The 26,380-nt window shown below is 37.7% G+C and overlaps 1 protein-coding gene across 2 annotated transcripts in view; it reads right to left on the bottom strand.

Annotated features, from left to right (window-relative positions):
* The window catches only part of ARID4B (AT-rich interaction domain 4B), a 91,752-nt gene that overhangs the window by 42,283 nt on the left and 23,089 nt on the right, over positions 1–26,380 (bottom strand). For both annotated transcript variants that reach the window (XM_082480378.1, XM_082480377.1), the window contains 6 exons: positions 18,724–18,834; positions 13,931–13,996; positions 13,239–13,329; positions 8,808–8,887; positions 5,926–6,017; positions 3,063–3,201 (listed from right to left, as the gene is read on the bottom strand). In XM_082480378.1, coding sequence (XP_082336504.1) covers positions 3,063–3,201; positions 5,926–6,017; positions 8,808–8,887; positions 13,239–13,329; positions 13,931–13,996; positions 18,724–18,834 — 579 coding nt within the window. The remainder of the gene's footprint in view (positions 1–3,062; positions 3,202–5,925; positions 6,018–8,807; positions 8,888–13,238; positions 13,330–13,930; positions 13,997–18,723; positions 18,835–26,380) is intronic.

Here is a 26,380-nt window from a genome sequence, read left to right as displayed (position 1 = left end):
GTATATATTGAATTTCCAGAGTTATAGAAAATAAAAGCAACCCTCTCCACTCATCTCTCAAAACATGTGTAGTTCCCTGAGAATTAAGAAAATTCTGGCTGCTACGCAACTCCAAGAAGCAGCAAATGACTGCATCCCTAATTTAACCCTGGTAAATACCTCTTCTCTCTTACACCAACTGCTTTCAGTCCTACTTTTTCCACCAAACACACAAAGATACTGCATGACAAAAGGGTGCTTTTTTCTCCTTACATAGGTCACCAGCCATATAGCATTTTAGAAGGTAAAGTCAAAACCCCAATTGATTTGGAAGCAGAGTTGTGTATCATGGAGCATATGCTAAATACGCTTCTGAAGAAAAATAAAACTTAACAGCCTAAGTCTCCAAATTCAATGCATTCTACAGTCTCCAAATAAATTAAATTACAAAACTACAACTTACTAATTGAAATGTAGTTTACAACAGTGTTTTAATACCAAGGTAAAAGACAGTCATTATCACCCCCTATTTGAAACAGACAGGTGCAATCTCCCAGTTCTCTAAAGATGGAGAAAGGCCCTTCTGGCTTTAGCTACTAGGTTTCTAGAAGCATCAAGATCTTAGCAGCCAAAAATAAATTCAGAGGCTGGAAAACAGCTTACCACAAACTCATCTAGTGCCTTTAGATCAAGGAACATCCCCTCAATTTTGCCTGAATCAAGTTTTCTCGATTTACTTGCAAAACAAACTCCACTGGAGTCATAAGAGGATGAGAGAGATGATCCTATGTAAACTCAATTTTCTGAAAATGCTGCAAGCAGATTTCCTCGCTGCACCTTCCAAAAGCCTTTAAGTACATATCAAAGCTAAGCAATGCTGTAAATCACACTCTCTGACATAAGGAGCAACGGCCAGGCCTTTTCACAATTACAATTAGCCATTGCTCTCAACCCACCTATCCCCAACAAAACCAACCAAACAACCAAACAGCAACAACAACAAAACCCCAAAAACTAACACACCAAAAGAAACACTATACCCCATGCATGTGGGATTAAAACAATGTAGTCAATCACTGAGTCCTCAGAATAATTTTTACCAAGTGTAGAGAATTTTCATATATAAGTGACAGGCTATCTGGTTACAGGATTGACATCCAAAGTAATCAGTTTCCACCACTAATCTTAACTGTTACATGCTGTAAAGGTTTAGACTAATTCCAGAACTTCTTTTCACTTAATAAACTTGCACAATGTCCTCTGTGTTTATACACAAAGTGTAACTGTACACAATAAAATTAATAACAACATAATTCTGGGATACAAATTCTTCAGCATATTAAACCTGAATTTTCATTTCATTATTCACAATTACAATTAGCAAAATATAAAGTTAGAACAATATTTATCAGTAATCAACAAAATAATTTTGACGATACAGTAGAGGTAACCTGCTTACAAAGCAAAAGAATGGAGAGGCATAGCTATAGGGGAGGAGATTTAAAAAAAAAAAAGGGGGGGGCAAAAAAAGCTATTTGGGGCATAAATCTATTCTTTGGCACAACATTTCAGGTTAAATGCAATATGATGCTTATTCGCAGAGCTATAAACCCGATTACTAAAATAACAGTTAATCTAGGATAAGCTATTTCAGAGTTAACGAGCTCTACTCTCAAACTTTATCCCCCTACTGCTTCTCATTCATTGCAGGAAGCTTTCCATGAAGAATGAGCTAATCCAATCTCCAAATGAAAGTCAAATAAATAGCAGTATGTATCTTTAGTATACCTTGAGAGCACAAGCAACAATTCAGTTAATCTTCAAGGTCTGACCCACAGCTATCCTGAGTAGCACTGCATTAGCCACATGCAAGCCCCATACCTACCAGAGAGGCTGCCATGGAAACCGCTATCATGTGCGGACCAGAAGGGCTAACCCAACAGTGTGACACAAAATAGCCCAAGCCAGTCTAACTGACCGATTCTCAGAGTGTAACTGTGAGGTAGGCGATATTGCATCACTCTTGATGACAGCTTTCAATAAAGAAACAACTCAATTTTCTTGTCTATTACTGAAAGCCTCTCTTAAAACTGTCATTAACATGATATCTCCTTGCTGTATATTCTGCCCTCTCCCCTTCAACGACTCATTTTCTACCACCAACTTTTCCAAAAGAAGTCCTGCTGGAAAGCCTCTGGACTGCATTACATGACACAGGAGGTGACAAGTAGAAAGTTGCAGCTGAGAGCTACTGCACACACAAGAAAAGTTAAATGTTATTGTATGGCATCTTTCCAAAAGCAGAGCAAGAGTCTTCCTGAAATTAGATAAAAATTGTAAACTTTCATTGGCAGGGAGAAACTATTCAAGTATTTACAATTAATAAATTAAAAATTAAAGAGTATGGTACTAGAAGATACCATATATGGAAATATGTTAATTTCCAAATATATCAGTCAGTCTATATGCAATCCTTAAACTAATAGTGACATTTTATTAGAAGCTGATTTGTACAAAAGTGCCTTTGGAACCAAAATAAAGGAAGATTAAAAAAAATATTTGTACTAAAACTACAATGATATTTTAAAAGAAATTTATTGGCAATTCTCTACTAACTACCATAGCAACAAAGAAAAAGCATTTGTATTTATTATCAAATGTGTTTATATTGAACCTAGAAAAATAATATCTGTGTAATCACGAAACTTGCCCTCTCTTTGCACTTCTTTCTATTTTCTTTCTTGATAAAACTTGGTAGTTCAGAAAAATGATGTGCAATAGCCTATGAAAAGCCCTGAAACTTTAGTTCAATGGTGCTGAACACACTGTTGAGGTGCAATTAAGTCAACAAGCTCTGGCTGTTTGGAAAAACTAAAGCCATGTTAGCAACTGCTTTCTGTAAACAAACGTATTTATATACATGACATTTCATTTAACTATGATGATACAGTCCAATTTGAAGAAATATACTAAGTTCTAATAAAAACATAGATTAATCCATCAAAAATGAAAAAACCCACCTTTCTTTGGTGCCTAGAAATGAGTGAAACTTTACAAAATTAAAATAAAGATGAAACTCTTACCAAGGCTGGAAACCACAGAGCTTTCTTTTTATCCACACTAAAGCAGTCCACACACACGACTTTTCCTAATAACTCGTCACTTTGCTTCCTATCATCTTCATCTTCATCGCTGGAAGAGGATGAAGATTCTTCTTCAGGACTAAACAACAGAAAAAGACTTAAAACTCAACTATTCAAAATTTGCCTACTACAATTACAAAGATCCAAAGCTAATTGCCAAAGAGGCATAAATAACAGTGACTTGAATTGCCTGTTAAGTGTTTCAGGATAAAAACAAATAGAAGTATTTACAAGGATATTATAATAACACCTCAAAAATTACAAACTCAGAATTGCACATTGTCCTGGTTTCAGCTGAGATAGGGTTAACTTTTTTTCTAGTGGTTGCTGTGTTTCAGATTTGGTATGAAAGGAATGTCAATAATGCATATTGTTGCAGTTGTCGATAAGTGATGTTCGCTAAGCGATGTTTATACTAGTCAAGGACTTTTTTCAGCCAATAAAATGGCCAATGGAATATTCTGTACCATAGATGTCATGCTCAGCATATAAATGGGGGTTGGCTGGGGTGGGTGCGTGTCGGCCAGGGGTGTAATCCATGATCACTGCTCCAGACTGGCTGGGCAATCAATTCACCGTGCAGGTGACAGTGACTTGCATCTTGTATATTCTTTCACCATTATTATTATTATTACTGTTGTTTTCCTTTGCTGTTATTGTTCTGTAAACTGTCTATATATCAACCCATGAGGGTCTTTTCCCCTTCTCCTCCTTTTCTCTCTCTTTTTCCTACCCTTCTGTGGGGGAAGGGGGGTGGTGAGTGAGAGGCTGAATGGTCCTAGTTGCTGGCTGGGGTTAAACCACTACATGCATCTACATGTAATACATGCAAAATCCAAACAAACCGCCACCATGCATCCACACGGAGGAACATAAACGCACTGCCAGGACATAACGAGAACATTGCCCTAGTGAAGCACTGTTCAAAAATACTGTTGCAGTTGTAGTTTTGGACCAACATTAAGCGAAACTGTTTTGTTTTGGTTTGTTTTTTTTTCTTAATCCCTCTCTGCTTTTACTTTAACAGCTATAGAGAATAAAAAGCTATTTTGAGAGAGGAATAATCTCTGAAGATGAATAGCAAAGAGAAAAAGAAGTCTATTTATCCTGAAACAATTCTTTTAAAGATGCACAGTGAAGCATTTCAATAACTGTTTCAATTTCACACTGAATGAAGTGTTAGAATGTAAGTAGATGGGTAAAGGTGCAAATACACTTTGATTAAAAAAAGGTCCGGCTCATTGTTTTGACTGTTCCAGAACAAAGTTGCACCTGTTTTTAACCATACGGAGAGTCTAAATGTACAAAACTACTCCAACCAAAATTACCTGCAACTGATTAAAAAAAAAAATAAAAAAAAAAAACAGCACTCCTGTCTCTCTCTATATTTTTTTTACTAGTCACTTTGAAGATTAATTCTCAGAAAATACACAGCGTGTTCAACAAGCACAAGAAGCAGAATTTTAAAAGCTATCTTCCATTTTTCACATGCCCACTTTTGAGTACAAAGTTCAATATTAACAGAAGACTCACAGTTAGCATTTGTGTAATAGAAGACAACTGATTTACACTATAAGGTGAATTATGTTTCATTTTCCCCACTCTAATTTTTTGTCATCATTTGCAGTGCTGATAGCGTTGGGTTTTTTTCCCCCAACATCCTATTTCAAAGTAGTGATTTACTTTCAAATACAGTATTAAAGTATTCCAGGCTGTTTTCTGGGGTTTGAGAATCTCTTGTGGGAAGAGAAAGAAGCCAAGGACTAGTAAGAAAGCCAGGACTATTTTAGAGGGACTACAACCTAGCTCAGTTATACCACCATCTGTGCAATTCGTCTATTAACTCAGTTCAGTCACTACTAATCATAAGATAAAGATAAGTGTGTTGTTTCTGCCATAATCATGTCCATTACAGTTAGGGAAACAGGGAAGACAACCACCCAGTCACAGACATCAAGAATGCTGCAATCACATTCTCTGTGGTATATGCCAGATTTCTCCATCTTTTTCCTTCAAAACATCACAAATTAGTAAATCAATAGAGTAAATTTATAGTACTTCTACATATACAGGGCAATATTTATTTCAAGCTATCAAAAAGACAGAGCATGAAAGGGTAATCCACGCCACTACCACCTCAATACTTTAAAAACAAAACCCCAAAACCAAACACCACCACCCCCCCAAAAAAAACCCCAACAAAACAGCAACACAAAAAGAACCCCATCTATGAACAACAAAGAAGATGTCAGTGGAGTATTTAACACTGCTTTTTCAACATCACAACCACCAAGCATTTCGGCACCTAGGAAATCAAATCACTAGTCCTGAACTTTGTTTTTCTATCAATAATCTTTGCTGCAAACCATAATACTGTTCTGGTACCTTCTACAAAGACTTTGTATCAGCTGCACAAAGACTGCATTGTAATGGTTTTAGTTTGAGTCCAACACACTAATAATACTAACATTCTATGACAGAGAAGCTTCTGAATATAGCTTAACAAAACATTTCCACTTAGTGCGCCACTTTTTTTACTTAAATAACAAAAATAAAAAAAGAAAACCCTCTTGCCTATAGCCGATACTATTTTAAACACTGATTACATGAAGACTTGTAATTCTTGCGTGCAACAATACACGTAAAACTTGACTTTCAGTCTGAGTGCTAAACAACACTTTCATACAGCTTCCTGGTTTTTTGAATAAAAGAAGTCTGAACATCCAACTAACAAACCCCCTCCATGCAGTGAAAGCTTCAGAATTGAATACAGACAGCACAGATATAAAGATGTTAAACTTACATATGATTGGATCTCCTTCCTCTGTTTGTTTTCTTTCCTATAACAGGAGTCCCAAAGTGTTCAGGATTTGTGAGTGGAAGCTGATCTAATGTCTGTTGAAATTAAAAAATACATATACATACACATATAAAAAACCTGGCATAAGTTATTCTCTGAACCACAAGCTTGTATAATGCCATTAAAGTAATTTTAGTCAAAGGAGAGAGCTTCTCATTACAACAGAAATACAGAAGTACAGCAGAGACATCACTGCTTTAATTTTAAGAAGTAATTTGTTTTGTTTTGGGGTTTTCTACCACGCTTTCTCCTCACCTCCAAATAATTAACTTTCATCCAACACATAGACAATTCTTCCCAGAAGTCCTGCCTTTGGACCATTCAAACACAGAGAATTAAGTATCAGGTATTCTGCTGACCCGGGATACTCCCATCTCTACAGGATGAATTTCCTACCTGTCCTATCATCAGACAAAACACCCAGTCATCTATGTATAATGAACAAAGGTCCCCTATGAAATGAAACTGCAAGATAACTCAGTAGCAGCAAACATGACAAGTTAATTGTATTTTTGTTAGTAATTCATAATTTGATATGAAAGAGAGAAAGATTCTAAAACTATTTTAAAGAGGTTGCTATATTGATATTTGAGAGGGTGCTAACTGATACTATATTAGCATCAAAATAAAAAGAGAGTGAAAGAAAGAAAGAACTTTCTCCATTCAGGGAGAACGCTAAGGCATCAACAGAAGGACTTCACGAACATGCCCTTCCAGAGAAAGGCAACAAAGCTGGTGAGGGGTTTAGAGCACAAGTCTCATGAGGAGCAGCTGAGGAAACTGGGATTATTTAGTCTGGAGAAAAGGAGGCTGAGGGGAGACCTTATTGCTCTCTACAAATACCTGAAAGGAGGTTGTAGAGAGGTGGGGGTTGGTCTCTTCTCCCAAGTAACAAGTGACAGGACAAAAGGAAATGGCCTCCCGTTGTGCTAGGGGAGGTTTAGAAATCTTAGAAAAAAAATTTCTTCACCAAGAGTTGTCAAGCATTGGAACAGGCTGCCCAGGGAAGTGGTTGAGTCACCATCCCTGGAGGCATTTAAAACACACGGAGATGTAGTGCTGAGGGACACGCTTTAGTACTAACTTGGCAGTGCTAGGTTAATGGTTGGACTTGATGATCTTAAGGGTCTCTTCCAACCATAACAATTCTATGAATCTGTGTAGTATCTTCTTTCCCCAAGATTGCTGTTATCTGTTTAAGTGATAAGAATTCCAGATTTGAGGGCTCCTGGTACAGACTTTTTTGTATAAACACTTACTCTTGTTCTTTGAAAGGCGACAAAAAGCCTTCCAAAGTAAACACAGTCCTCTGAAGTACATTTGAGTTACGTATTAATTTTTAAACACCAACAAGAATCTCAACAGTATTCTGCATCAGACAGAACTGGACACAGAGACAATAAAAGTGGCTTTTTAAATCTTAAAAGTAAATGCATTATTACTTCTGAGTGTGGTGGGCGCCCTAAAAAATCCCCCACACTTGGGAAGTCAGAGATGAAGCTAAAGCAACATCAGAAAAGATGATCATGTGGCACTGGTCTAATTACAAAAGAAATTGGAGATGCAATTTTCCCTGCTGAGTAGCTATGAAAACATGAGGTAATTAGAAATGCACAACATGTGTTTCATTGAGGGCTGGTGACAATGAATTGCGTATCAGTGACTTTTGGCAAGACATCAAAAGCTATATGATGGTAAGATAAAAAGTAGGAGTCACCTGAATGTAAGGCTTCTTTGAATCTGATAAAATAATCTGAAATTACTCTCATTCAGACAAACGGGTCGCAAAGCAATAGATATAAACTAAAATTTTCACTTTGCTTACTATAATGTAATACTCCTGAAATCATATTAAAATAGTATTTATGGAACCAAAGCAATCTAATTTTCAGGAGTGCTGTTTATTAATAACAAAGAACTAATCCAAGGAACACACAGTCTTTAAAATTATGGCATTTATATCTGTATGCACATTTAGGCATCTAATTAGGCCCTCTTCTTTACATGTATCAAATCCTGACAGGATTCTAGAAGGTATCTGGACCTTCACAAGAATGCAGCAAGCAGGCAACAAGCTCAGCTGACTACAATAATAAAAAGTATTTATGCAGAGGAAAAAAAAACACCTGTAGTTTTCCAATAAGCTAACATGTTTACATAAATCTGTCCATTATTCCAGACTGTTTTACATAATGAGAAGGAATAACCCTAATTCTGAAATTTCAACTATTTGAAATTTGCTACAAACTTCTGCATACTTTTAACATGCAAGTCACCTTTAAGACATGAACCAGCTTTAAAATACTGGTAACTGTCTTCAAATTAGCAGGTAACAGCAACTTATAATTTGCCTTTTAAAAGAAAAGTATTGATCTTTCAAGTATATCAGCTATTAAAAATTAGACTTGATCATCTACCTAAAATCCAACAGAACTTAATTATGTTCAAGGTTATACATTATTTTTTTCATGTACCATATTTTGATTTTTTTCCAATGAATACTTACAGTCAATTTATTTATATAAAGCAAAGGAGTTGTGTGATCACACTTTTTTAGTGTGATCTACAACCTATGAGCAATTAATAATATAAAAATGAAAAATATGAAATGCTGATTTCATTTCTTAACTTACACTATTTGGTGAAATTTAATTGTATTTCTTGATTTTAAAAAAGAATAAACCAGACCCTGTAGACTGTATTTCACATAATCCCCATTTTAGTAGCATGGATGTACATAACATACTGAAGACTAAGGTACTAAAAATATCACTTTTAATTTTTTCTAAATAAATAGTTGTCATATAAAAATATTCTTCAATTACCTCGCTTTCAGCAAAATGTCTTTCGCCTTTTAAACACAGGGAAGAGCGTCTCAGAGTCTTCTCATCACCATCATCAAACACTGTCAGCAGGTAAGAAGTGAGGCAAGACAAAAAATATTATTAAAAAAAAAAAAATCAGGGTATCAGTAAGTGATTGATTTAAGTGTCAGAAAGAATGAGATATGTATTCCTGCAGCCAGTCCTTAAACCAAAGCTGTACCTGGATACTTCTACATATTCAGTAAAGCATTTGCACAGATCAAGCAAATACATAAGCTGCCATCTCACTGTAGCTACTCCATACTGGCATATGTTAAATGGAATCTTAAGTAATCAGCAGTTGAGCAGACAATTCATGGATCAGGACACAAAATTAAAAATCAATGCAAGCCAGAATTGAAAAAATATTCTTCAAGCATTTTCAATTTTTGCAGAACTTTATTACATACCCAGAACTCCTACAATAACTTCCTACAAATGGAAGCTATGCTTATACTATGGAGAAACATAAATGTATATTTTGAAAAAAAAGTTACAGTTTAATGTTGTATGAAAGTTCAACATCTTTCTCTACTGATTTCATTCAACTATGCTATAAAACAACAGCGATATCAGCCTAAGGAAGATGACAATTATCAAAGTGCAGACAATCATCAAAAACAGCCGTAGCGAGAGAACTGTAGAGCTCCTGGTTCCCAGACTGTTCATAATACAGTTGGCTTCAGTTACATACTTTATCCTTTTGAATCCTGACATGCACTGCACACATTCAAGGTGGGATCTTCAGAAGCTGATAAACTGGTCATATAAAGATTAAGCTTTTGTCAAGTTTTCTACAGGTACTTAATGGATGAAAACCTGGTGACAAGTTTTAACTCTTGGGCCATGCTTGCACTGTTCAGTGAGACAAGAACTGACCTCCTCTCCCCTCCCCAACAGTGATGATAATTATATTCTTGTCCCCACACTGCAGTGACCTTGAAGACTTTTGTGGTCATGGAAACCACCCCAAGATTAGATTAAAATACTACATTTAAAGTTAAAAGTTTCAGCAATTTCTTAACATCTCTTTCACCTTCATTCAAATTTTCTCTTCTGTCCATCAACAGTACTGCCAAGCCCGACTCTCTCAGTTTCATTACAATTCAGTTAGGCGGTAGAAAACTAAAAATATGTAAACACTTTCACAAAAAGGAGTCAAAAATAACACTGTTAAGAGAATGGCTTCCAACCAGCAAAAGATGCCTGGCAAGGTAAGAGAGATTAATTTTCAGCCACGTTTGGCTTTCAGATAGTGGGTGCTATGCTCTGTTTTCAACAATTACTAATTGAAATAAAAATATACAAAAAGCAACAAGGTAGATTAAAATTCTTGACTAGTATTTCTTTGATATGAAAGTAAATTGTATCTAGTTCTGAGAACTTTTCATCCCTACATAAAATTCAGTACTGTTGATGAACAAACTTCCCCTTGTGACTACCATTCCCCAGTTCGTGTTTCATACTACAATAATCATTGAGTACTGTTTAGTGATAAAACTTATTATATCATCTGTAACTTAACAGTTATAGATGCACATCTGTCACTTCAAAATTTGTTGAAAAGTATCAAGGGCAAGAAGTGCACAGGAAAACACACAGATCTGGAGCTGCATCTCTAATGATCAACACATAATTAAGCCCCCCCCTTGGTTAAGTGAAGTAGAAGGCAGCAGGCTCCTAATTCAGTTTGTGTTAATTAACATAACAGTCTCCTTACATAATGAGAGATTTAAAAAAAAATAAATCTATCCACTTCAAGGGATAAGCTGACTACTACAGAGGTAAACCTATTCAGAGCTACGTAGGTAGCCACGTTATGTATCCTGTGTGGTAATCTACTGGTGGCCTCTTCCTTGCCGGAGGGATTGTTAATCTTGTTCCATAACATGAATACATTCAAAGGAAAAGCTTCACCTCCCTGAAAGGCTTGTGTGGCCAGCATAGCACATATGGCTGTAATGCATATGATATTCTAATCTAATGGAACATACTCAAAACAATCTACTGAACAGACGTACAGGAGTGTAACACATTTAAACACACCTATTCTGAAAGTGCAAGGAAAAGGAAGAAAGCGGCAACTTAATGCAAATAAATCCACGTTGAATTCTGAGAGAAAGCAATATAATGACAAAAAAAGTGCAGAAGGGGATAAGACTACTTTTGAACATGCGCAATTCTTTCAGTAAAGCAAACAATCCTATGATTTTTTTGTCCTCACAGTAAACAGAATTAAATGTTAAGAATATTACTTAAACTTTCTAAAGACACATTTATATGAATAATGAAACAGTATCTATTTACCAGGATTGGAATACCTTGAGTTTTTTGAGGATCTTTTATAGGACAGGCAAATAAACTACAGACACTTCATGTATTTATACAACTGTGCTGCACTGATTTTAAAAGGCTATATGACTTGGTTGTTGTTTTTTTTTTTTTTTTTAATTTAATTTAGTTCCTATCTTCCTTTGGTAGGAAAGCAGTAACACCAAACAAGACATATAAACAAACTCTTGTAAAATTTCTATTCAAACAACATCTTATGAATATAAGACAGACAAGGATACTCTTAAAGCAACCTTGTCCATACTTCGATGTTAAAAGAGTTCTCAAGCAGCCCCAAAATGGTTAATCCTCTAAATTCTACATACCATTACTGCAGTGGCATAAATGGCGTTGAGTAACAACTTCTGGAAAGGTACTACTTCAGATCTAACTGGCACTTCACAAAGTTTTTGACTAAATCATAGTAATTTTATTCACACAATCATTAACAATGCAAGTAATTAAATACTTCTCAACAAGTGCTAGTACAACATTAGATAACTCTGCTGGTTAAGATGTGTGCTAATTCTGAAATTGGGTAAATGGTAACTACGCCTTGGAAGTAGGACTTTCACTCAGATCTGCAACATCATCACTGTCTGTAAATATAATTTCAGCCTCATTCGACTCACCCTCCTGACAAAGATTAGAATAATCATCCACTGCTAGAGTCACTTCTCTCTCAAAGTGCATTACACAGCTAGCAGCTGTGCTATTTTTAATGATTCTGCAAGGTCAACATGCTTTTGTCCACTTTTATCTACAAAATACAGTTTTCAGTCTCAACTCTTAGGTCTCCTCTTCCTATTTCTCAAGTTCAGGATTTTTGACAGACATCTACTTCGACTTACTCTATGACACCTACCTTCAAAATTTAATCTGCATGGAATCCTATCTTCTTCTTCTTGCTAAACTGCTAACCTCACACTTTCCCAGAAGCATAAACATATACATACAACATAGTTAAGAGTTTTAACACCAGCTATACCATTTTGTTCTTAAAAGCTGCCATATCTGATACATTTCTATATTAATTACCAAAACACTATCTATAATGTTAATTCTTGTCTTTATACCTCATGTTTCACCCCATCCTAGCCTGGTCTCTCCTTCACTCATACATGCTACTTCTCTCCAACAAGAAAACAGGTATATTTTCTGCAACACTTATCTGGGAGGTCTTACTTAACTTACGGCTCTTTTCCTTTCTAGAAAGACTATGACTAGGGAAAGTTAGTCTTTTCCTGATCAACATCACTTCATCAATAACAACCCTTACTATCTCAAAACAACTAAGTCTTACTAAGGTTCTTTCAAGACCTGGTCTTCATCTTCCCATGTCCCAGTTATCTGCCAAGGAAAGGAATATGGAGTTTCTCCAGAATCAACACATTTGCTGTAGTACCTTTACGACTACCAGTGTGCAGTTGGACTGTATGTTATCATTCTACAGTTGAACAGTTTTCCCCAAGACAGACTGATCTACTGGTATATAGCAACAAAGAGTAAACCCAGGTATATAAAGCCTTTAAAAAACATTTAAAGAAAAAAAAAAAGTTGTTTGCTTATAGGCATGTGGATAGCTCATCTAAAGTCTGAAATGTCACATTAGAAAATAGGGAAAATGAAAAGACTTTCTTAAAAATACACTATGTCTGGTTTTACAGCAGCTGTTATCAGGGCTAAGTCTGAGACTAGGAAAAAATAAGCATTGCAGCTTGTGTTTCAAAAGCACTTATTTTCCTTTATAAAGGAAGTATGACAGCATACTTTGCTTCAGCCTATTTAACAATAGTATATTAAGTATCTGAGAAGCAGTTACCAATTACAGAGCAATTCACCAGGTCTTTATTTGGGGTCCCAATTTCTCATTGTCAGGGGTACAGTTTCTTATAAAAAAAAAAACCCAACAAAATAAGTAAGTTTTAGGGGTTTTTTACACAAACTTTGAATATCTAAGCATGTCCAAAAAATACCTGTCACCACGCTTAAGACATATCCGGGTCACAGGCTTATTTTTAAGTCACAGGTTTTATTCAAATACATAAATGTTTCTCTTACCTACAGTGTACCAACTTGCATCTGTTAATTTGTTGATAACTGCTTCCTGGTATGTTCCATCCGGATTCTTCACTTCCACAACAGTTCCTACCTAAAATACAAAAGCCACTTAGTACTGGAGAGCTTCTAAAACAGACAATGAAGTTAATACTTTTGTATTTAGCAAACAGAGTTAATTTCTAACTTATTTCTATGTGAAATATACCATACTTTTTCAGTTTCACTTGAATATATTTGTAGCCCTCAAAACTTCTCTCATTCATTCCACTAAAATAAGCCAACTAACAGAGCTGATTATTTCCTGCCAGCAGGTGGGGAACAAGAACCAATCTGAGTGATGTCATTCTCTTGTATAAGAGCTTGCCCATCAAATCCTCCAGCTGAGTTTTCCAAAGCAACAGTGACTGAAAATCAGAGCCAGCCAAACTTCTTAGCTTTAAGGCCAAAAAGAACAGAGAGGCTTGCATCAGCCTGTATGCTGCATCCCCTTTAACTACAAAGGAAAGAGTTAACATTAAGAGTGTACTAACTCCAGCTTTGCAGCAGTACTTTTTATGCTTTGTGAGCCTATCTGGCCTGTGTAATAAATTCAACCTTCCACTTTCACCCCATACTGCATATACACATTTACGTTAAATACTGAAAAAGAATGCTTTTCAAAGTGTTAGCAAAATGTAAAACAAATTTATTACCTTTAAGGGACCCTTTATGTGGTCATCCTGCACTTCCACTGTTGAAGAATCATGTCTAAAAGTTACCTAAAAAATATAATTCAACTGACAATCACTTGATACAATCGAGCAGCATAAGCACGTGCAAATGTCAATAGCCCTTCTCTTACTCTCATGTTAAGTTAGTCACCATAATCATGCCACTTGCTGAAAACTGTTTCATTTATGTATTTTAGAAACATGAGGAGACAATTTCTTAGTCATCAAAACTTTTAAAACATTTTTTTTTTTTCAGAATAGAACCATTACCTCCCAAGGAAGTGACAAACAGTTTACGAACAATGTTTAATGCCTCAAAACCAGTTCTCTTAATGATTTGAATTGTACTGCTCTAGTACCACACCAAGAAAGGAGAAAATTTCAAGAGTTCTGAGCATGAATATTTTTTAAGAAACATTTGTATTTCAATGCTCTGAAATCAAACGGGTTTAGGACCTTTATCTAACCCCATATCATGGGGTCTTTTGCTTTTGCTTATTAAAATGCATTTCCCTCACTCATGGTTCAAAGACTCACACAAAAAAAGTACAGGACGTTACTGTCCTGTAGCTAACAGAACAAAATGAACAACCCAAATAGCCAAATACCCAAATAGTTAATGTCAGCCAAGCCTACACGCTGCTAGTTAATTGGAAGTAAATGTACAGATGGCTAACTTTTCAGTCTTTCAAAATTGAAATAAGTAAATCCTGTAAGTATTTCCCAGGTATCTTCCCCATGTCACTGACTGTGTCTTTAATCCTACATATGCTGTCCTCAGAAAAGAAAAAAAAAGGTCTGGAAATTCAAACTGAATCATGATTAAGTTATCTGTATCAGATGCTACAGATATTCACCATTCATTTCCCTCAAAATTAACTTGGTCACACTGAAAGTCAAAGGATCCTCCTATCAGTTGCACCCGAAGTTTTATTTCCACTCTGGTTCACTCTGGTTTTAAAATTCAGAGAAACTGAGAAAATTCTGGCATTACACTTTATGTACATATGTACACTTTATTAACACACACAAATCATGCTCACCAGAACACACTCACTTGCTGTAATTATATGATATTTTATTTAATATTCACAATAAGTAAGAACGTAACGTAAGATTCGGCCATGTCATAGTAACTCTCAACTACAGCAATCCTACATTAAATCCGAGGACTTGGTTCACGAGTGTAGCCAATGTTATGTTCTCACTATTGTTGAGAGTTTAACCGTAACACACAGCAATAGCAAAATTTCTTTCAGAACAACAGCGTTCTCGAACACTGATTCTCCTACTTAGTCTCCTCAGAAGCAGAGTTTAAGGAATTTTGTAAACCTTGAAAGGAGGAAACAGTGAGAACAGCATCCACAACAAGGACTAAGGAGAGCCTACCTTGACCGGCTGATAAGAAAATAAATGCACTAAAACACTTTACTGCCTTCTAAGTGCTACTTCCTGAAACAGTCATCTTGTCAATCTTCTGTTAGAACCACAGCAATACATATTGCTGTGCATCATTCTTTTTAGAGCTGCATCATCCCGTCTACTTTCTGTCCATCACACATACAAAATCATACTTTGTAACCTGGCAGCCAGACAAAGGACTCAGGCTAGGAATTAACTGAGCAAAGACTACCCTTCTGAACTTCAGCCTGACAGATACAGGTATTTATTCCTCTTTGGGGAATTTATCTAGAAATCAAAAATTCCGTTCACATACAAAGTAATCCAAAACCTGTGGTCACTATTGGCTCATATGAAACATCCAGTATACCAATTCTGATTCAGAGAGATCTGGTTTTATTTATTTTCTGTAATTGTCTTAAATATATTTTGCAGCAAAAAGGAACTCTATCCAAAACCATGAGCCAGCTGCAATGTCGTACAATGAAAGGTAAACAAAGCAAATTGCTATTGTGCATTCCAGAATGGTTTTTCTTTTTAAAGATGCCTTGGGGCTTTGACTCTTTTTGGGGAGATTTTTGATACCAACAGTTTTTGCTTCTTGACATATTCATACGGGCTCAAAAAAAGTACTGGTAAACAGAAATTAATAGAAATAGTCAAACTCCAAACTGAGCGTGACATCACTGGCCTTTCTTGAAGCTGAGAAAAGTGATGTCAGTATTTATTAGTGTGGGTTTTAAATCCCACAGTATTTGTCAGCGTGGATCCTTTCTGTCTCAGGCAAAAGATTAAGACATTCAGTACATCATCAACCTGTTTAGATTCAGTTAGAATTTCCCTTTTCTTCACCATCCTGAAAAGACAGTCCTGGTAGGCTCTATACAGCTGATGTTCCTACAGTTCCTGTTTAACAAAGACCTACATAGAAAACAGTTTCTTCTGAAACTGCTGTGGAGGGTGCTCAAATACAAGTGGGTGTGCATGATAGTGCTAATTGTTTTAGGAGAGACTGTCAAAATAAACTGGCGTAAATAGCTCTCTAAGAAAAGCTTTAACAGATCCTATGAAATGGACTACCACTCTTCTAACACTGAAAGTCTTGCCCTTTAGTCAAATTCATATTGCCTTCAAGACTTTTCACAAGTCCAGGCAAATCTTAAGTTTTACCACTTTCCACGACAGCATGTAATGTAGTTACATTGTTAATGTAAAATTATGTACCATGTACAGCACCTGCCAAAGACTACTGAACTGTGTAATACAGAACCTATTGATACTGAAATGATAAACACATAGCACTTGCATTAAATTGAATAGTTATTAAATTATACTGGTGATTGAAGAGTTATTATGAAGGTATGCCTCAAAATATTCTAGGAAGCAGAATTTGACAAAAGAAAGCAGGTAAAAGGAGACACAATTAAATGTATTTTACTTGCCCGAAGATGACATACTCCATATTGAAAAAATTTTGTTGCCACCCTCCTTTCTCAACAGAGCACCTAGTTATAAAACTTAAATGAAAACTTCAAGCTAAAATTGATGTTATGAAGTTAACTAACTTTCCTTTTCCTTTACTAGTTCTAGGAGACTAGGGCATAAAATATATTGAGGCCAGAAGAAACTGCTAAACAAGTGGAATATAAAAGCAACAGATAAACTACCAAAATTCCAGAGAAAGTACGCCTGATAATAAGAATCTTGGTTAGAGCTAATACTGGGGAAAGGTTGCATGTGCCAGAAAGAGCTGAAAAGATTTTTAGAGAAAATCAAGGGGTCACTGTTGAGTTTAGGGAACATATGTTCCTGTAAAAAGGTATTGTTACTGCACTCACACACACGCACACAAAAAAAAAACAAACTCAACCACTAATCACATTACCCTACAAAGAAACACACATGCACACACAGCTTTAGGCACTGGCTCCACAAACAACTTACACTAAAAATGCTATTCCATTTCAAGATCTTTCTGCAAAACATTGCAGTGACCAAACTGCAAGTAATAAACCCATAAGAAAATACTTATTAATGGAAAAAACAACCTTAAGTGCAAGTGGCCATCTAAGAAGGTCGGAAGAGCTGAAAGGAGTTAAGATTTCACTGATCTAGGCACAACACAATTCCTGTGCTTAGCTTAACAGCTTAAATAACAATACTTAGTCGCTTAAACTCAATGGTGCTGTAAAGCATAGGGCAGCTGATAGTGTTAAGAGTTATGACTAATGAAAAGACCACTAATTTGTTTTAAAGGCTTTTTAAAGATGTCAGATTTAAGACTAACATCTTCTTGTTATAGTTAACATTATTATCAAATAAGTGACAATAGTCCTTCCCAACAGGGCTTTTGGAGATAGCCTGCTCTCTCCCTCATGCATACTATAGCCAAAAATCAGCTATAGCATGAGGGCAGTTTCAACCAACGCATGACAAGTTTCTAATGGAAGCTCTTCTGTAACAGGTTATCACCACTCACAATTCACACCTTTTCACTTATATTTACAGTAAATATAAGAAAAGTATTCTGCCACTGTAACTCTGTTACAGACCAGCAACCTAATTTATTTTTCGTAAGTGCTTTTGATCCTTGCTCTTTTATATTTCTGTATGAGGTTAAGAGGCAGAGCAGAAAAAAAGTACCTGCTCCCAGATTAGAAGCTTTTAGGGCAACATTATCCAAACAGGCAATTTTGCAGTGTAGACTTACTATATAATAAAAACAAGGCCAAACATTGTTCTCTATTTCTAGAAATGATACTTTAAATTTCCAAGGGATGTTAAAATACATCTCATGTATTCCCTCACCACAATTTTTATTTGTGCTGCATGTAGCTTATATTGATTCATTCGGTCATTAACTAGTCATTATATACATTAGGTGAGATCCCCTGCTTGCTATTCCATTGGACTCAATACGCCAAGTCTTTGTTGGAAGACAGCAGGGTTTCACCTTATCCCAGAAGCATTATCTAGTTGACACTACTAAATAGTAGTGACCTGTGCTCCTGAAGTAAAAGAAAGCATATTAAACCTACTTTGAGGAGTTTTAGCCATTTTCTAATAACGTTCTCCCATACATAAGCCTGCATTTGTCGTACTTTGATCAATTACTTTAAGGTCAGCCGATGGAATTGAAGGCCACAAATACTGGATGCAAGCAGATGACAAAGCAGTGAAAGAAACAGAATATATTTAATTGCCAGGGGGTGGGTCACCACCCAAAAAAAAAACCTTACTGTTATTTCAGAGACTACACTCCCAGCCTCCAAGGAAAGGACAGCCTCTTAGTTGTCCTGAGACTATAACGAAGTTTCACATTAAACATTGATCACTTTTTTCCCCAAAAAAGCGTTTGCAGGAAAACCACATACCTTGACTTTAACAAGTCTTTTTGCTGTCTTGATCTTGGCTTCACAGAAGGCTCCCCTATACTTCGCACTCACATCAGTGCCCACTGTGAGATAGGGAGGCTCATCAATGGCCTGGAACAGAAAGGAAAACAACTGCTTTAATTACTGGCCACTGGCAATATAGCTACCATGGTCTCGTGAGCTTTTGTGGACAGAGCATTAGAAAACAGCCCAATAAATCTTAACGTGACAGCATTATGTATATCACAGCAGTAGAAACACAGAATGCAACACTAAGCTCACACAATGACTACCATAAATATAATAAACTGATACCACAGTTGTCTGCAACAGGCACCAGATTAAGCCTCCAACCTCTGCACCATCTGAAGACACAGCAGATGGCCAGTTCTGCTGCAATGGTGAAGGCCAACCAAGCGTTCTACCTTATCCTTTAATTGCCTCAAGATCTGATGAGTTTCTATGATGACACGAGTGTTTATTTCCCTCAAATAATTAAGGTTAATTCTTCATTAGTAAGTAGAACAACTCAGAAGAGACTTTGCTTTTTCACTTTTGAATAAACTAAATTATATAGGCGGGCACTCACCAGGAGCGCAGCGTAAGGGGCAGAGTACAGTACGAGAATAACAGTAGGAAAACACACAACGAAGATGAAGGGCCCAGACAAAAGATAAGGGTCTGTAACAAGCATCAGAGGAACTCAGGTGACAGAGGAACTCAGAAGAGGGAAATAAGTGGGTTTTGGGGTAGGAAGAGAACATGTGTCCAATTAGTATGCAGAGTGGGCTCACGAAGGCTCTGTTCCTTCAAAGGAGGTCCACGTTCTCTCACTCAACCTCTCCCAGTGTAATCTGGGGGAGGAGATTCTAGATATCTGAACCACCTCACTATCACTTCATAGAATGTGGGTCAGAAGAGAGAAGGCAGAGGGTGACAAGCAACAGGGGTGAGGTACATTTCCAAGAGCTGCAAGCCTCCATGCAGCCCCATACAAGAGCTGGGAAGCGAGATCTAAGCCCTTGTCTAAGCCCATATCATGTTTCTGCACCCCTACGGATTCAAACACAGCTTACAAGAGGCAACTCTAGCACATCCAGGCTCTCTGTAGAAAGAATATAGAGATAATCTCCTTACACAGGTCTCAGAGCTACTATTTGATACTGAGGTGCTTGCACTCAGCATCAGGTAATTCCCAGTGGCTGTTTCCAGATCCAATACATCAGAAGTAAAGACATGCAAGTATGTACCTGAATGCTTCAATGCATGATTTTTCAGAAATTTAAGTTTTGCAAAACTTGAAATTGAGAGACATGAAATGCCACAGTGTTAACTCTGTATTAATGATGTTTTACCTTGATTCTGTTCAAGTCTACTTCTCATTTTCAGGTAATAGAATATATTTCACAGTACTAGAAAACTTCTGTACTTGTTAAGATCATCAGAAACATGAATGCTCTAATGAATCCCTTTGTCTCTCCGCATGCACGGTGTGTGACTGCATAGAGAGTAGTAGGATATACTACGCTGGTAATAGTATATCCACGAACACATATCCATTCCTACTCCAGATTTAAGAACAAAATTCAACTGAGATTAATAAGGTATCTGTTAATAGTGTTGAGATTCTGAAATTCATTCATCCTTGCTTGACTAACAGTGTAAATGTACTTGCCTTCAAGGCAGGCTGCAATGCTTTTCTCTTACTGTACTTCAAAGGATGCTGAAACAGGGACTCGTGGTGATAAACTTGATTTTGCTTAGTACTCTCAGTAGAGTGTACCAAGTAGTGGCTGCTTCACACAACATAAATCTGAACAGGGGAAACAAATAATGTATTCTCTTGCAAAGTCAGTAAAGCCCTAAGAAGGGAGCATCCCTTCTGCTCTCCCCACTCCTTAGTGAAGTAACTTTTTCAGCACTACAATGTTAATAGTCTTTCATGGCAGATGATCTTCCAAACTTAAAAGAAAGCGTGGAGTATTGAGATTACTTAAACAAGACAGACAGATCCCAGATGGGTCCACACAGATGCACGTAGCTAGAATTCTCCTACAAACAAATACTTCAAGAGCTGGTTTTGGCAATATTAGTCTATACCTTCCTATACAGCCAAACAAATTATCTCAAAGACCAACTCATAATGTTAACTTACAGAAAACAAAGAATGCTTTTTCTTCACTACTACTGAACAAAAAAAAAAAAAAAAAAAAAGTCTACAGTACCGGGAACCAAGACAATCTGAAACACTGGTCTTTGACTATTTGGAAGTTTATGGCAAAGGAACAGGCAAGTCAACAACCAAACTTTAAAACAGGATTTTAAATTCTTATTAAGAGTAAAATCACTAATATTAGTAATTACTTTATCAGTACTGTGGCTTATTTTTAAAAACTCCTTCCAAAAAAGAATATTCATTTGAAGAACGAACACCTGTAAGGAGTGATTCCTGTTTCTACCACACAAGTTAATTTCAATCCCTAGCCTAAACCTCCTCAAGTTACTTTTACAATAGCTACTCCCTTCACTGGAATTAGTTAATATTTACCATTGTAAATAGAGTAATTTCAAAGAATAGCAAACATATGGACCATTTGCTTACCACTGTAGGTATGTTTACTAAAAATGCAGTACCAGAGTGGCTTTTGAGAGGAAAATTTATACCGATGAAATGCATTTCTTTAATTACCACTATGAATCATTATACATTTTAAAATAACCATGTGAAATCTTCAGTGGAAATCTTCAGAAAATTTTTCTGCAATTTTATTATTCCATTGAAACACAAATTATGTGGGCTTTTTTTCCCCAAATCACTTACTTGAAATTTTCAAAATACTTACCTCATTCTGACTGATAGTATCAGCTGAAAGCAGTAAGTTAAAACAACTAGCAAGATGTGATGCATTATAGAGAATGCAAACTAGAAAAGTAAACAGTAATGATCAAAGTCTGGCATTAATTTCAGATAGTCCTTACCACGACTTTGTCATTTTCACCAACTCTAAATGAGTCACCTGTTCTCAAGCATGTTTTATTCAATTCCACCAAAATTAGACAGAGATTAAAAATAAGTATAGAGCTATTTTTACCTTTATGTTACTCCTTCTCTGCTTTGTGCTTACGTCATTTAATAGATACCCTTACACTCAAGAGTGAATGTATCTTTGACTACATGATTTTGACATGACTTGGCAGTATTTGTTTTTATACCTTCCTTGCTTTTCAGTGCAGGTTACCAGAAAAAAATAGTATGTTAAAATGCAGCTAAAATCTGAGAACATGATTCAGTAGTCTTGGAAAAGGTATTACAAGCATATTGAAATTATCCTATCAAGAAGCACTGCAACGGTCTTCAAAGGGAAGGGGGTGACACAACATTGGACTATCCTACAATAAAAAGTTCTTAGCTTAAAATTATTAAAGACTTTGTTTTGAGACAACTCTACTAGTCTTCTACATTGCTGTCTCCAAAGGCTGCAGATTCAGCCTTCATTTTATTTTAAAACATAAGGTAATCTGAATTTGCATTTATATTTTATATCTGAACATAATCTCTTGCACTTTATAATTTGTAGATAAGAATCATCTTCTCAGTAGCATATTGTACATAAAATCATCAATAAACTTTTGCTCAACTGGAAAACTGAAAAGTATGTCCAGCACACGCCATCATTCATTTATAATGATATCATTAACTTCTTTCATTCACAGCAGCTTCAATATACAGCCCAGATGCCCCCTCCCTCGATGTTTCTATGTCTCTATACTCTCTCCAAAATTCTTCCCGTGCACACAAGAAGATGAAAGGGAAAAGTGAAGCTGATGGTTATCTCTAGGTTCGCCTTTTTTTTTTTTAAACGATTGGCAGAAGACTGGTATTTAAGATCCTCATTGAAACTACACACCAACCAGGCGCTTACATGAGGAATCACTATTTTGTTTGCATTATTGACTGAGGCCAGGCTACCAGAAGGGGAGCAGGCTCTGCTGGGTGGTAAGGGGAGACGGACCTCCTTCTCCAAAGGGAAACAGGTGGAGGGCTGTACCCGGGGCCTCGCTCCCCGGAGAGTGTAGGGCTGCGGCTAGGCCTGGGGCACAGAAGGGCTGCTTCGGGAAGAGGCTGGGGCGAGACCTTCCCTGGCGTTCGCTGAAGCGGGATACCGAAAACTAAAAGGTGAACGTTACCAGCGGCTCGAGCAGCTCATCAACGAGCCGCAGACGCCCGGTGCCATGCTCTAACTCCGGCAGAGCTGCCGGAGGAAAACAGAGCCCGGGTAATTTTATTTACCTCCGGAGGGCGGGCAGAAGAGCAGACGGGCAGCCCCCCTCCCAGCCGCCCGGCACAGGCGGCCACCCCCGCGGCGGGCCCTGCCGCTTTAAGAGGAGGGGCCCGGGCCGGGAAGCTGCCAGAAGTTTCTGGCTGCCCGAGCCAGTGCTGAGGGCTGCCGCCCGCCCGCACTCCCCCGAGGTGCCGGGGGCTCCGGCAGATTAAGCGCGGATTGCCGTTAAACTAAATTTGTCCCCGTAAGGCGATTGCCGGGTAAAGCCGCACGCAAGGATTCCCGGGGGCACCGACGGGGCCCGCTCCCGGGATGCGCCTGGTACCGCTCGCTCCATCCCCGCGGAAAGCCCAGCGGCGGCCGGCGGGCGGGCCCGGGGCCGCAGGCGCCTCCAGCGCGGTACCTGCCGGCCCCGCTGGCCGGGGGCAGCGCCGGTGCGCATCCTGCAGCAACAGCCAACAAACTACTGCGGTACTTTGCGGCATTTAGAAGCGGTAAAAAGAAAAGGACTTCCTGCAGTTTTGCACTTTCTGTTAGGGACTCCAAACTAATGGCCAACTGCCGTACTACTACTAAATTTTGTTTTATTAATGGAAATTGGATGAATAGTTTCTTTGCTATCTCGATTCACAACTGCTGTGTACAGACGGGATTTTCTATATGCAACGCAGGCTGCCGCAGCTGAAAAGCTGGTTTACCACTTAAATAAGGAGCAGTCGCTAGGTGACCAGTCAGCAATTTCCACCAATTCAGTGGCTGAATTTTCTTTGGCAGGCAAAGCAGGCTGCTGGAAGGGTTCCGCTCCAGCCTTCGAGCTGATTATACTTGGAATGACTGATTAATGGCTAGATGCCCACATCATAAAACAACCTGCACATCTTCTGAATTTGGACGTTTACATCGATATTAATAGTTCTGGTCTTCCAAGTGTGAGGGAGGAAACACACCCCTCCAGAGCACTTCGGAATAAACATTTTAACACTGCAATCTAAAATGGTAGCATCATGCTTTTACATACCTTTTAAGGCTGTTAAAGAGGTAAGTTTTCCAGTTTTTCTAGACATTTAGATATTTTCCATCTACGTGGGACAAAACTGTCCTCACACCTCCTTTCAACTGTGCTGCATTACTGTATTCAAATTCCTTCGTAAAGTCTGTCATGTCATACAGCAGCCGATAAAAACTGCTTTACGTTGTCCTTTGCCTATAAGCACATCTAATACAGTGTGTGTGAATATATTATTTCTATCTCCTAATCTGTATTCCTCTGCACCACACACAGGATGTTCCAAGTAAACCACATGAAAACAAGATTAAGCATTCAATCTAGAAACATAGCAGACATACTTAGTAGGAAAGCCTGCAGGACTGCTTTCAGATTAATATGCAAAGAGAAAACTGGGTCTGTACCTTCCCTTTGTCTTTCATATATACAAAGTTTGAAAAGCCAGGATTTCAGCTTCTATTAAACATTCAAAATTCAGCGTTTATCTACTCTACAAGACTCTGGAGTCAAGAGACTAGTGAAACATTTTCAAGAAGCCAAAAAAAACCCAATAATCTCAACTACTGGGAAAAAAAAAGGACTGATACTAGTTTTTACTTTTTAAATGGAAATTTAACATCTGTTTATTTTCAATAACCAAGGTTCAGAAAAAGCTTTTTAAATATTCAAGATGCCCCCCCAACCAGGCATCCATATTAATTCTTGAGTTTAAGAAAGAAACATCGTAAGGCTCAACATATTTTATTTTTTTTTCTCATCCATATTAAGCAAGAGAAACAGAAAACTTTTTTCTACTGTCTATGGTATTCTGAAGTTATCTTTCCAAAGGAAGTGTTTTCTCATGGTTTGCACATCTTCCATAATTTACAATCATAGAATGGTCTGGGTTGGGAGGGACCTTTAAAGGTCATCTAGTCCAACCCCCTGCAATGAGCAGGGATATCTTCAACTAAATCAGGTTGCTCAGAGCCCCATCCAACCTCAACTTGAATGTTTCTAGGGATGGCACATCTACCACCTCTCTGGGCAACCTGGTCCAGTGTTTCACCACCCTCACTATAAAAAATTTCTTCCTTATATCTAGTCTAAATCTATGCTCTTCAGTTTAAAACCATTATCCCTTGTCCCATGATAACAGGCCCTGCTAAAAAGTTTCTCCCCATCTTTCTTGTAAGCCCCCTTTAAGTACTGAAAGGTCACAATAAGATCTCCCTGGAGCCTTCTCTTCCCCAGGCTGAACAACCCCAACTCTCTCAGTCTGTCCTCACAGGAGAGGTGCTCCAGCCCTCCAAACACCTTTGTGTCCCTCCTCTGGGCTCACTCCAACAGGTCGGTGTCTTTCCTGTGCTGGGGGCTCCAGAGTTGGAAGCAGTACTCCAGGTGGGGTCTCACCAGGGCAAAGTAGAGGGGCAGAATCACCTCCCTCAACCTGCTGGCCACACTTCTTTTGATACAGCCCAGGATGCGGTTGTCCTTCTGGGCTGCAAGCGTGCATTGTCGGCTCATGTTCAACTTTTCATCCACCAGTACTCCCAAGCCTTTCTCGACAGAGCTGCTCTCAATCCCTTCACCCCCCGCCTGTGTTGATACTGGGGGCTGCCCTGACCCAGGTGCAGGATCTTGGCCATGAGGTTCACATGGGGCTACTTCTCAAGCTTTTCCAGGTCTCTCTGGATGGCATCCCTTCCCTCAGGCACGTCAACAGCAGCACTCAGCTTGGTGTCACCTGCAAACTTGCTGAAGGTGCACTCCATCCCACTATCTATAGATCTTTAAGTCTTCTAACGAAGGGCAAAAGTCTCATGTAGCTGGTAACTTAAACTCCCATTCCACCCTGCAGAATTATCAGCCACCCCAAAGTCATTCAACAGGGTTTCAGAAATGTTTGGGGCAATGAAGGCTTGAAAAGACTAAATTTTCAAAGACAGCATCATTTTTTGGAAAAGGGGTAAATCCAATATCTCCTAGATAAGTTCTGAAGGACCGTTTTGAAGAAAAAAGTGAAAAACACCCACAAAGAAGCCATTAAAAAACTTTTTTCCCAGTGACTAAGATACTTAAATAAAGATTATTACCTTAAATATTTTTGAACTGCAGTAAGTTCCACCCAATAGCAGAGATCTACCCACACACTGCAGAATCAATCCCTTAATAAACAGAATTACCAAGTGTAATTAAGAGTGCAAGATTTTGCTTACAGCTCAACCTGCTGTGGTTAGGAGGACGCTCAACTTTAGAGTAATAGCAGACATCTTCAGGAAAAAAAACTATTACTATAGCATATTTAATATACTCAATTTGGCAGATAATAATATATGTACAGTTGGTTACAAATATATTCCTCATGTATTTTCAGAGCAACAAATAT

This window comes from Vanellus vanellus, assembly GCF_965231255.1.
Source record: "Vanellus vanellus genome assembly, chromosome: 3".
In the NCBI taxonomy this organism is placed as follows: Eukaryota; Metazoa; Chordata; class Aves; order Charadriiformes; family Charadriidae; genus Vanellus; species Vanellus vanellus.
The sequence above is the reverse complement of the archived record's forward strand: the minus strand, read 5'-3'. Positions and strand labels throughout refer to the sequence as shown.